This window comes from Heteronotia binoei, chromosome 21 (genome assembly GCF_032191835.1).
Source record: "Heteronotia binoei isolate CCM8104 ecotype False Entrance Well chromosome 21, APGP_CSIRO_Hbin_v1, whole genome shotgun sequence".
NCBI lineage: Eukaryota > Metazoa > Chordata > Lepidosauria > Squamata > Gekkonidae > Heteronotia > Heteronotia binoei.
In genome coordinates, this window is record NC_083243.1 from 58,647,284 (window position 1) to 58,660,995 (window position 13,712).

The following is a 13,712-nucleotide window of genomic DNA, read 5'->3' on the forward strand; positions in this document are numbered from 1 at the left end:
AATCCATGGAACTGGGCAAAGGAAGCTCTGGCTCTTTCCCTCCCTCCCCAGGGGACCAGGAGGGGGAGGAGCCTCAACCAATGGAGAAAATTGAGGTTTTGCTCTGTAGCTCCTGTGTGATTGAGCAAGCCAAGATGCAGAAGGAAGCAGATAAGAGCCAGTTGCCTGGGGATCTGATAGGAGTCCTCCGGGGCCTGATTTGGCCCCCAGGCTGCATGTTTGACACCCCTGTGCTAGAGTAGTCAGGTTCTGCTGGCTGTAGCTGTGACAGCTTTGGACCAAAAACTATGCTTCTAAGAACCCGAAGAACTCTCATTAATTTTCTTCAAATCAAAATACAAAAACCAGTAATACATGCTGAATGCATTTGTGTCAAAACACCTCCCTTCCAAACTTAAGCTAATATTAACAGTAATTAATCCAGTATTCTTCATTTTAATATTGTTCTGAAGTTGCTAAATCCTATCCTAAGATTTTAGACAGAGGGAAATCAAATCCAGATGCCACCATTTCAGAAGTGCAGCCTACCACTCAAGGACCTGAAGTTTTTTCTGCTGTAAGACAGTCAGATGAATGGACCAGCTGTCTAATGTTTATTTTCTGGGAGAAGCAGTCTGAAAGTGACTCAGATCAAGAAGACACAAGTTCTAATTCCAGGCATACATCGCTTTTAAGTAAGCTGAGTTGAACTTAGAGGGCTTTACTTCTAGACAAACATGCAGACCTCTGTGCACAAGCTACAGGCAGGTAGCTAGCAGCAGCACTACAGTGAAAGCAAAATAAATGGGACAGTGCTTTATCAATTTACAGTAAGAGATGAAAACAAAATCCTCTGGTTTTGTAATAGATCGCACCTAAAATAATTTTTTTAAAGTGCCTAATTTTTGACAACCCCACTTTCCTTATTCTCTTGTATTTGCTCCTCAGACTTGGGGGATACTCTCCTATTGTGATCCTTTGTTTGTAATAGACTATGCTGGTTTCTATTCTACCTACTCTAGTGAAGAACAAAATTTGAGTTCAGTAGCACCTTTAAGACCAACTAAGTTTTATTCAGGGTATAAGCTTTCATGTGCAAGCACACTTCCTCAGATACCTTGAACAAAAGCTTATATCTTAAATAAAACTTCATTGGTCTTACAGGTGCCACTGGACTCAAACTTCGTTCTGCTGTTTCAGACCAACACAGCTACCTGAATCTACTCTAGTTGAATTTATGGATCAAAAGCCCTAACAATAAAAAATGTAATTTAATCACGCTGAATATTCTCTAAGAGATGAGTGAGGGGAATGATGGCTGGGTACTCATATGCAATAGACTAAAGAATAGGAAAGAGAGACGCTGCTCCTCAGATAAGCTCTTCTACACAAAGTAAATGTATTAGGAGTCCTTGCTTTCATTTGCACTGCTTACCGCAGGAGGAAAACCAACAGAAGGCATTAGTTTCAAGGTAGCAGAAGAACAACGAGGTGGTACTTATTCTGGCTCATTAAAATAGGGGTTTATCTTGAAAGACACCTCCCCCATACACACACGTTTTAAGGCGATCTAATTGCTCAAAAACCTAGGAAACTAATATACCAGACACGCTTAAAGGATATCTCACCAGCATTTGATTCTGTGAACACTAAAGGATGACTCATGAACCGGAAGCACTACCTCCCGACTAGGTGGAACCGGAAGAAGAAGGAAAACGTTTCCGCGGTGACCGAGCTTGAAGCGGTCGCCATGAGCCGCTTGCGGGAGGAGGATGATCCCTATGTAATCGAAGAGCCCAGTGACGAGGAGCTGGCGCAGAGCAGGTCGGACTGGGAGGCTATGCAAGTTAGGGTGGGTTGGATATGCGAAATCCAGGAAGAAATGTTCTTGAGGGGTTAATTGCAAGTAGGGGTGCCAGCTTCCAGGTGGGGCCTGGAGATCTGCTTTTACAACTGATCTCCAGCTGGCTGCATTGTACCATGCTGAGGCCCCTCTTCTCCCCAAACCCCACTCTTTCTTGGATCCACCCCCCAAAGTCTCCAGGTATTTTCCAACACAGACCTGGCAACCCTAATTGCGAGAATGCATCCCAAGTCCTATGAGAAAATGCACATTTCTTTACTGCGGGGTTACTTTTCCAAAGCTAACCCTGTTTGTCATCTCCAAATATTTCTTTGCAACCATCGACAGCTTTTTTAAAAGACTGAAAGAAACTTTACTTTTAGGCATCCTTCCCTGTTCTTGTTGTGTACGTGACAGAGAAAGCCGCAAACTGCCCTACCCTGATATGCTTGACTTACGTATTTGTTATCCTCGAGATTTTCTCGATACCTGATCCCCTTACGTTCTCAATAAAACTTGGTTGGTCTTAAAGGTGCACCTTGACCCTTGCTTTGTTCAGGGGTATCGATGGTGTTCGCACACTTGATTTATGTATGAATCCAATGACTCGGGTATTCATAACAAGCGAAAGGTGGGCCCGCGAGACTTGCCGGGACTTGGGGGGGTGGGATCCCACTCCTACTCCCATTGCTGAGGCTGGCGAGGCTCCCGGCCCCACCGTCCACCACGGAGCCCGCAGCTGCCGCCGGCTTCCTTTGCCCCCACACCCTCCCTGGCCCAAAGCAGCGACCGGCGCCCTCTTCTTTTGGGGTCTGCAGCTGTTGCCGGCAACCACCGCAGTTGTCTCACCTGGGCCCAGAGCGGCGGCCGGCGGATTTCTCCGCTGCTGCTGCTGCTAGGCTTGTGCAGCGGCTGTCAGAAACGGCGGCCGGCGACTGCTCCAGCCGCGGACGAGGAAGACGCCGGCGCTCGCTATAGATCCGCTGCGGGCATACTTCTCCGCTGTGACTGGAGCGCAAGCATGCGCAGACAACGCCAGTCTACTTGTAGGGAATTTAACCCCCCCCCTTTATTTTTTTTTTTATTTTGAAGAAGTATGAAGAAAGATCTATTTCGCCTCTTTGTGGCCCCGATCTGCGGATTTAAGTCTTATGAAGATGGCAGCCATACGTGGGTGATAGTATATCGATAATAGATTCACTCTTCCTCCTGAGTGAACAGCCAGATGTGGACTTTAATGTACATTTGTGACTGCAGTTGTTTTAGGCCATCTTGTATCCAAAGTTGGGCATTATGACAGAATCTCCTGGAACTCTTAAGTAAGGTTGGGGGGGGGGGTTGCCACTGTGTGACAAAGGTATGGATGGGCCATTGACCTGATCTAACATGGCTTCTGTTATGTTCTTAGGATGGCATTTTTCTGTGATTTTTTTTTTACAGTGTTGGCTCTGTGTTGGGTTTCCTAGGAGTTGCATAGGTAAACCATTCAACTCCAGGTAGAGCTGGCTTTAGTTCCTTATAATTTATTTAGTCATCCCTAGGGGCCAGAATTTTTGATTAAAAGCAGATGTTTTCATTGTTGCTGTTGCAGAATTAATAGTACTTTTTTGTAATTAAAGCTTTAAAGTGGGGAGAGGGGAGCATAGACCCTTTCAGGTGCTTTTACTAAACCAGTGACAGGATTGGCATGATATAATGGTCCTGAATATTTCATCCTTTTTTAGCTCTGAAGATGAAGTGGATGTGCTCTTACATGGCACGCCTGAGCAGAAGCGCAAACTAATAAGGGAGTGTCTGACTGGAGAAAGTGAATCTTCTAGTGAAGATGAGTTCCAGAAAGAAATGGAAGCTGAATTGGACTGCACCATGAAAAATATTGAAGGCAAATGGAAATCACAGCTTACAGGTAAATATATTTAGAAAATTATAGATTTTGAGTAACGTGTCTCTATTTGTTACATTGGATTATACCAACATAAGAGAATGGTTGTGTATCTCTGTTTATTATGTTGGATTATGCCAATATTGGGACAGTTCTAGTGTTCACAAGTTATTTTCATTGGAAGCATAATAGGAGTCAGTAACTGTAAGCCCTTGAATCAAATCTAGCTTCTTAAGAGGTGATATATTCCCTCCTCTTCCCCTATTCCTCATGCTTAATATGTAGTTGAAAGAGAATTATAAAGAGAATGACCACTGTGAAGAAATGCATTTTATTCCGGGGAGGTTTGAGATAAGTAAAACCTCCCCTTTTGCATTTTAGTTTTTTTCCCCCTTTGGGCAGAGAACAGGCTGGAAAGAAGGAAGTCAGTCAAAGGTTTTCCCAGTGCACCTCAGCTACCTCTTAAGAAATGCTAGTGGGTCTAGTTAGAGAGAGTGGAATGGGCAAGTCCTCCCCTCCTTTCTCTCCCTTCCTCCTAGCAGGGAACAGAGATTTGGAGGGACAAAATCCTAGATAGTCTCCAGGAAGGAAATTTTTGGAGATCTCCGGGAAAATTCTTTGAGCTGCCGTGACCTGGTTAGTGGGTGGAGTACTACAGATGATAAAAGCTCTTTACAACAGGAAGGAAATCTTTTCCCATGGGATGCTGCATCTGTGAGCACACACAGATATCTCGCAAGGCAGCCATTGACTGTGCTTGCCTCAAAAGCTTCAAGGTAATGGTCACATTGTAGAGCACTAGAACTTCTTAAAGGTAAAGGGGCCTGACCTATTTTAATATCTGATAGGGAATGTATAGAGAAAGGGACAAAGGATTTGCATTTTCCCCCATTTCTTTTGTATTTCTTGCTCAGTTTGATGCAGTGCTAAAAGTATGCTTGTAAACACGTTCTTTTTAATAAATAATATATAACTTTTGATGCTGGTAGTGATTCTCTGTACCACATAGACCTCCATCATCTTGGATACAGTATTCAAAAAGGAGTGCCAGAGAGGAAAGCAAGCAGTTGGCAAGCAGCTATTCCTCTGGGGGCATGCAAAGCAGTAAATTGTCCCCGTGGTGACCTGGTGCTGGGCAGTGGGAGACACACATAGGCAAAGCCACAGAATTTGGAAGCAAAGCTAGGGATCCATACCCTCCCAGTGGGCAATCCCAGCAAAAGGTCAGGTGGTGGTGGCATACTACCCTGAGAGCAGAAGAAAGGTCTCTCCAGGTGTGGAGAAACCCCTAGGAGGGCAGACCTGCAGGTCAGAGCAAGCACGTTCGACCACAGCCACTACAATATAATATCTTTCTGACATGCTGCCTTGGAAGTGGAGGTCAGAGTCTTTGCCCACCCATTTCCCCACCCCTAATTCAAATTAGTCCTCTGTCAAAACTCGTGACTAACCAAGACCTTAGAATTGCATAGGTCCATGTGGTCGTTCTTTGCAACCAATAGGGTTTTATAGAACAAAACCAAACATAGCTAGATGGAATCATTTTTAGTTTATCTTAATTATTTGTGAATTCTCTAACAATTTGTTTTATTACAAAAATGTTTCCCTACATTAACTTTAGAGAATGTTGAGTTGGTTGCAATGGTTGCTATCTACTTTTTTCAGATTAAATGAGCTTTTGGCAACCCATAATGTGTTTTTCCCAGAAAAACTAGAACTACTTATTTTTACTTATTATTAGTAAACAAAATTTTAAAAGTACCTTACATTAACATTATGTCTTGATAGTAACAAACTGAAATATATGGTTAGGAAACAAACCACCCGACCAAGTGTGATTTAAATGGCAGATTCTAAGCTTTAGGTAGAATATATTAATTGGAGTAATATAATATGTATTTCACCTATATTATTTAAATTTAACCAAAAGATGCTGAAATTTATTGACACTAATTTTAGCACACTCAGAGAACTATGTATGATATGCTATGGACATTCATCTGTTTCAACAGAATTTAATTATTAAGCATGAGGGGGAGAGCCCACTGGGACATCTCATCCCATGCATTACTAATTAGCTCCATTTCATGGTGGTGCTTATAGTATTTATTTATTTTAAATATTTACACCCCATCTTGTCTCTGCAAACTCCAGATGGCTGATAAAACAGTAAAAGCTGCAGGGCATGATATCATAAGTGTCGTACAAAATTAATGCAGAATTAAAACAGAGTTAAGATCCAGTACAGCTAGAAAGGTTTGCCTGCCAGCAAGTGGGACAAAATATCCCTTTTACCACATAGGACATATAAATACAAATTTTAGCTTTGATTTGACTTGTACAGGTGATTTAAAAAAAAATATTATAGTACTTATGTCTTTATCGCCCCTACCTCTGTTTACAAATTGATAAAACATATATGCACTCTCTCACTGAATTCCTAGGAATAAAACCTGAAAAAACATTACTTACAACTTAACTGCCAAGCTTGCCTAATGTTGTACTGTCAATGGCATCTGTTCATAATTTTAATTTTTCTTTAGATATGGAAAAGTTTCCACCCCATATCTGTTAGCAGCAGTCCTGACTGGCTATACTTTTCAAAACAAATATGCAGGTAGTTCTAATTGGAGTGTTTGTAAAGCACAAAGTTCCTGCAGTCAGGGTGTGTGAAGTGTGTTTCAGCTTGGGCTGATGCTGATTTAACCAGTCGTGGTGCATACAATGTATTCCTTGTGGCTGGCTGCCTTCAGTTGACATAAGGCTGCTGGCATTACAAAACTGAGGATGTTTCTTTTGAGTTTCTTCCCATGCTCCAGGTTTCATGTGGTTGCTCGCTGGACATGACTCAACAATTACCAAGTTATTTATAGTAACATATTTAGCATATGTCATACTTGGTCTAATGTTCAGAAGATGTGGGTTTTCTCATAATGTTTGAGGAATATAACTGCATAGACAGAGAGGACTGCTGTGGCACAGTGGCTTAGATAAGGGATCCGATCCCTCTTTGTCTCAGAAGCCTCCTGGGTGGGCTTGAGCAAACTTCTCTTGATTTTTTGGAGAGGCTGCTGTAAGTCCTTGGGGAAAGTCTAGTATACATTATATAGTTTCCTAACCTCTCAGAAAATATAGAATCAAAAGCTTGAAGTAACTTTATAGACTGTTACATGGAATGTCAAACTGCTGCGTTTCCAAGAAAATATTTAGATGTCTTCTCAATTGTAGTGATTCCATGGTGACTTCATATTTTGTGTTCACCTTTGTGACTAGATGAGACTTCTAGTGCTGGGCAGTCCGGAACTGTCACCACTTCAAAGTACTATGATGACATTTATTTTGATTCTGATTCAGAGGATGAAGATAAAGTAGGTAAATAACCACTAACTAAACAATGTCTCTTTATCTTGTATATAACTAACTATATTTACAGAAATGATGGCACATTGTGTCGACAGATAACAACGGTTTAGTAATAATTAAGCTCTCAAAAGTGACTGAGACATGAACTTATTTTTATTTAACCATCTAATAAAATAAGAATGAGCTGGCAAGGGTGATGCTGCTCACATTTAATAGCCTCTTTCTCATACAGAGAGCTCTTCACACAAATGAGGAAACTTTTGCCTGTGTCAAATTAATTTAATTTAAGTTGTAGTGGCTTGCATCATAGATGCAATTTAGGCTGGACACAGTTGTCCTTGTGTGTCTGAGAGTGCATTTGTCTGGAGTGATTTTCATGTTTAACCTATACCAGGGGTGGCCAAACTTGCTTAAAAAGCCACATAGAATAAACGTAAAAGCCACATAGAATAAACATCAGATGTTTGAGAGCCGCAAGACATCAACATCAGATGTTTGAGAGCCACAAGATATGAATGTCAGATGTTTGCAAGCTGCAAGGAAGGAAGGTAAATAGATGGAAAAGGAAGAAAGAGGGAGAAGTAGAAAGAAATCAACTTTAAATGCACTTTCCAAGCTAACTGATGGGGCAGTGGGGGCTTTGAGAGCCACACAATATGTGTGAAAGAGCCACATGTGGCTCCTAAGCCTCACTTTGGCCATTCCTGACCTGTACACTGACTGGTTGTGTGCTCTTCCCAACTTCTGTCCTTCACACAAAAAACTGCACACCCAATTTCTATTAGTCACTGGGCTTTGATAATCAATTACATAAATGTAATGTGTAGGTGAGTGGATTCACATACATGGTGAGCCCGCCTTGGCGGGGAGGGCGGGATATAAAAATAAAATATTATTATTATTATTATTATTATTATTATTATTATTAAAAGGTAAAGGTAGCCCCCTGTGCAAGCACCAGTCGTTTCTGACTCTGAGATGACATCGTATCACGACGTTTTCATGGCAGACTTTTTATGGGGTGGTTTGCCATCACCTTCCCCAGTCATCTGCACTTTCCACCCAGCTTGCTGGGTACTCATTTTACCGACCTCAGAAGGATGGAAGGCTGAGTCAACCTTAAGCCGGCTACCTGAACCCAGCTTCTGCCGGGATCGAACTCAAGTCGTGAGCAGAGTGTTCAGACTGCAGTACTGCAGCTTTACCATTCTGTGTCACAGAGCTGCTCACCTGTTCATGAGTGGAACCTAAAAGTTCATGGAGAGCTTTTATAAATGTCTCTTAACAAAAATATCCTTTAAATGCTATGCAATTGTCATAGATTACCTTTACATACAATTTCTTGGTTTTCTTGGCTATCCTGACAAATGCATCCTTCTGTAAAGCCATAAGAATGTAAAGTCATAAGGAATGAAGTAGAGGAGGATAGGATGGGGGAAGCAGGGCAGATATTTAGCATATTATATAGGAAGGCAAGGGGTACTCCCCTTGTGGAGAGAGTGGATTGGTGGCAGAATGCTTTAAGTTGCTTTTAACATTTATTGAAGATCAGAAGAGCTGATTTCTCTGTAGTACTGCAGTAGTCCTATATCCCAAGCTGTGTGCATTTTTATACCTTAATAATTTTAGAGTGATTTATATTGCTGTCTTATGCCAAATCTTACAATTGGTCCTTCAGTTAGGTGTAGCCAGTTTGGTGTAGTGGTTAAGAACAGTGGACTCTAATCTGAAGAACCAGGCTTGATTCCTCACTCCTCCGCATGCAGCCCTAGCTGGGTGACCCTTAGTCAGCCACAGTTCTTTCAGTTCTCTCAGAGCTCTCTCAGCCGCACCAACTTTATAGGGTGTCTGTTGTGGGGAGAGGAAAGGAAGAAGATTTTAAGCTGCTCTGAGACTCCAAGTGGACAGGCTATAAATCCAACTCCTCCCTCTCCTCAGTACTGTTGGATCTTATTGGCAGCAGTTCTCTTACAGACTGATCATTCAGTGCCACTAGCTCTATCTGTGTCTGCCAGCCTGTTTGCCGTCCCATAGAAGAGTGCCTTATATCCATCAGTTAGTTAATCCTTTCCTGTTGGGTTTGTAAGAAAATGTCCTCTTGAATCATTTTAGATTTTTATTTGAATACCGGTTATTAATAATAGCAATAAATGGCAACAGTTCTTACATTAAAAGAGCAATTATAAAAATCAGTATAACTAACATGCTGAGCCTGATGTATTCTGTTAGGAATCTTGTGAGAAATTACAGAGGCTGAGGCTTGTATAGGTTGGACTGTGTTAATTCTTCTAAGGAACTACAAATGGATCAGATGCTTTGTTTTAACTTTTTAATGGCTGGATTGCTAACATAATGGACTGTAGTCTGCTGTTTATCGTGTTCTTTGTTTTCTGACAATTTTGTGTGTAAACTTGACAGTTTCACAAGAAACTAAGGAAAAAAGGAAACATAAACAGCGTCGAATTCCAACTAATGATGAGTTGCTGTATGACCCAGAAGAAGATAAAAGAGATCAGGAGTGGGTAGACAGGCAGAGAAGAAGGTAAGAGGGATATTTATGGCCATGGGGATACTCAAAATTGACATGTTTAATTATACCAAGTTGCTTAAATTTCACATTGGAGTCACGATGTGTATATATTATATATTTGCTATGGCAACCATGGATATTTCCTATCCTGAGAAGTAGGTATAAATATTGTAATTCACACACACAAAAAACAAAAAACCCCCCACCAAACTTTGAATAGGTATGGCCAAGAAGAACATTTGTGTTAGTCTTTGAGAATGAATTGAATGCTTTGAGGCCAAACTGCCACTCTCATTGGGGATACTACATACAAGAAGTCCAATGGCTGTCGCAGTCAAGTCACAATAACTAATTATTTCTCAAATCCCTGAAATTATTCAATGTACTTTATACTATAAATATATTAATATATAACATCCACATTTCTCATTTTGCATAAACAGACACAAGTAACACATCAGTTTATACACCATGCACTTATAAAAGTCCTTGCATCTATTAAAGCCCAAATTCAAAGCCTCTTAAAGGCACAATTACAAGCCAGTGTATATTTCCTTTTTCAAACCTGGAAGATATTCACAGTTCATGGTCTTCCATACATTCCTTGACCTCCTAGAGGGGCCAGGCAAAATGCTCTGCAGTCATCGTCAATGAGCTTGCCGACTTCTGGTTCGTTTCCCAAATGCTTTATCCAAGATGGGACTTGCCGCAATAGCCAAAATGTCCAGCTCTCACATATCGACTGCATATATTCAAATCCAAGAATCATTTCCTGCCGTTTGAATAGCCCCTGAAATTTCATTCATGAGTTTGTAGGATGGATCCATGCTGGGGAGAAGCCATCTGCATTGGTGGGCTGTAGTAGGAGGGGCAAGGTGTTAAAGTCAAACCCTTTCCTCTGTGGAGCTGTACCTCTAGGAGGAGAGATTTAACCCTCTTGTTCTTCCTTCAGCCTCTTCTGTGGCTTGTATGGCTTTTCCTCCTTGTGGGTGCTGTGACCTTGGGAATAATCTTTCCTGGTGTTGGAAGGGACTGCAGGCATGAAGGAATGCAGTAAATCTCCAGGTTCTGTGTACAGAGTGGTAGGGTGTATTGCCCATTATCTGATGGTTCTTATATTTTCTCTCCCATTTTTTAAAAAAGTGGGAACCATCACAGTCTGACACAAGAAACAAATCACTTGTATATTGTAGAATTTTTTTTTTTAGTTACTGGAAGGTTTTTGGTTTTTTTAAGGAATGGGACAAAGAATAATCCTAAAAGCCATTCATTATAACTTTTCTTGAAGAACACGATAGGAAAAGATTATGAAAAATCAGGTTGCATGGCAAACTTTAGGGTTTTATTCACATTTACCTGCAGGAGGCCTGTTAGCTGCTTCTCCCTGGTTCTACCATATGTGAATGTTTGCTTTCCTCTTAGACAGGAGATGTTTGGATGGGAAGGAGGCATAGCAACTGGCCCAGGCCACGTAGCTATTGACTACATAAGCACTTCCTTGATGGTGGCATCTGTGCATTCCTGAAACAGCATAAAATCTGTGCTATGGGAAAGCAGCTCCCACATAGTAAATGGGCCCCGGTTGTCTTACTGGCTTGTCTGTGTGTGTGTGTATGAAATGTTGAAATATGAGTATTAAAATTGAGAGAACATAACTGTGCAGGGAGGGGGGATGAATTTTTCTTGCACGTCTGAGAACATGAAACACTTATGGTCTTAAGGTATCTGACTTTACTGCTTTATTCTATAATTTGCTTTGAGACTTGGTGAAAAAGGCAGACTACAACAATAATATACTTGTAGTGCAGGGTCTGGATGCCTAACCAAAATAATTCCTTTGCCTATATACTGCGTTATTGTAGGTATCATAATATTAGAAGTGCTCGGCCTGAAGGAAAGCAAAAGGAAAGCAAGAGACTTCCAGCTATTCCAAGTAGTGATGCTGTTTTGAACTGTCCTGCCTGCATGACTACATTGTGTCTCGACTGTCAGAGGTAATTACTGAAACATAAGCCCACCTGTGTGATATATATTCAGTCTCTGTTGATTAAATAAGCAAAGGTTTGTTTATACAGCCATGCTGTAATTTCAGGTATCTTTCAACTTTCATAGACTGGTCCTTTAAGAACTGGGGCTTGTTCACACAATAAAGGAGGCAACCACATCACTAATCATGCTTACTTGATAGGAGAGGTATGTTCGTAAAGAATTGCTGCTTTGACTGTTTGCTGAAACAGCCCTTCATTTTCATGGGGAGGAAAATTATCTTTTAGAAATATATGTAACATTTTGCTTTCCAGCACTGAACCAATTAGAAACCTGATGTTTTCAATCATGAAGTGCTGCTTCTGTTTATTATCACATTTTAATAAAAGTTTCTAAGTAGATAGGCTTACATCCAGTGAAGCATAAAATGCTTATGGAGCCCTCCCAGATTGTAGTCTAATCCTCTCACAACTACACCACTCTGGAGATATGCTGTGGACTACAAATACCATTTTAAAGTAACCTGTTTCTAATGTGCCACTGGCTATAATAACGTAACTTCTGGAATGTGTACAATATTTTCTTCTATCCTTTTTCTTCCTTTGCAGATCTCTTGGATTCATACTGCACTCTTTGTGCGGTATTCCATCAGTTAAATATGATTTCATTTTCCCCTTTATTTTTAGACATGAAACATACAGAACTCAGTACAGAGCAATGTTTGTGATGAACTGCAGTGTTATCAAAGAGGAGATTTTGAAATACAAAGGCCCATTGAACAAGAAGACGAAGGCGCACAAGAAAATTAAACAGAGTAGTGAATCCATTGCTGGCCTGGAAAAACAAGAAGAGGAGGAGATATATCACCCAGTAAAATGCACTGAATGTTCAACTGAGGTGGCTGTTTTGGATAAGGATGAAGTTTTTCATTTTTTCAATGTTTTAGCAAGCCACAGCTAAAATGCATGTCATGTTGCTTAAGACTGTCTTAAATTTCAAAGGCAATGGTTTTTGTTTGTTCCATTTTGTATCATCTATAAAAAGACCAACCTTAACTGGTGTGGCACTATCTCTTCATTATATTGTCTGTAGACATAATACAAGTTATCTAATTTATGTAAATAACTAATAGAGCAGTTGCCTATGTATGTATTTCTTTCAGTTTTATTCGTCAGAATAAAAACATTCTTTTTAAAAGAAGATCAGGCCAGGTTCTACGGTCAATTGTGTTTAGTTGATAGAATGTGGTGGTGACTAGCTAAGTTAGGAAAAATAGTATCTGCTTTGTACAAATTGGCATAATTAAACTCAGTTCAAGCCTTTTTGGATTTGATTCTGTTCTGTTCATTCACTCCAAACATTTTGATCCACAAGCACTTGTTTTTGCTTGCAGTTTAAAGTGGTCTCTGATATGTCTAGCTCACATCTTCTTCTCAATAGAAAGCTGTCTCAAAGGCAATTTCTGAATTTCAGAGTTGGAGCCACCTACTTTGTGATCCTGAATATTGTTCCAATTTTAGTAATGAAATTTAAGGATATCTCTTTGGATGTATTGAACCTCATTTGCAAGCAAGAATTCTTCCCTATGTTGGAATCTTGTGATTTTTCACTAAGAAATCATAAGAGTTCTTACTTAAGGAAAATTTCTGGAGAATATTTTAGCACAGGAGTGTCAAATGTTTGGCCCAGAGGACAGGACCAGCCTGTCCAGGGCTTTAATTAGACCTTTGGGGCTCTTTTCTCCCCCCTCCTGTCCTTACCTTTTAAACTCCAAGGCTGATGAAGTTCCCTGGTCTTTCTGCCTTGTCTTTGCCAGCTGCAGCAGGAAGCAAAGCTAGCAAGAAAAATATGGAATAGATTTTCCATTAAGGTCTCTGTGCCCAGATAGATAGGGCCCAGAGATCTTAATGGAAAATCCATTCCACATTTTCCTTGCAACTTTGTCTGTGCTGCAATGTGTTTAAATAGAATGGAGATCAGTTTCACTTTTCAGCATTCCTATAGTCCGCTGAAGCTCATGCTTCCTGGAGTTGTATCCTTGCAAATAAAGTGATGCTTACAGCCAGCTTATCTCCACTGAATGGACCTGACCTAGTGAATACTCTAACCTGGGAACCCACAGCCAAAGC

At 40.7% G+C, this 13,712-nt stretch overlaps 1 protein-coding gene across 1 annotated transcript; it reads left to right on the forward strand.

Annotated features, from left to right (window-relative positions):
• Positions 1-1,621: 1,621 nt before the first annotated feature.
• On the forward strand, positions 1,622-12,905 carry EAPP (E2F associated phosphoprotein). The gene is made up of 6 exons (XM_060262098.1): positions 1,622-1,803; positions 3,547-3,728; positions 6,978-7,076; positions 9,486-9,609; positions 11,460-11,591; positions 12,270-12,905. Exons 1-6 carry the CDS (start codon positions 1,643-1,645, stop codon positions 12,541-12,543), a joined length of 972 nt encoding a protein of 323 aa, XP_060118081.1. The 5' UTR covers positions 1,622-1,642; the 3' UTR covers positions 12,544-12,905.
• The last annotated feature ends 807 nt before the right edge of the window (positions 12,906-13,712 follow it).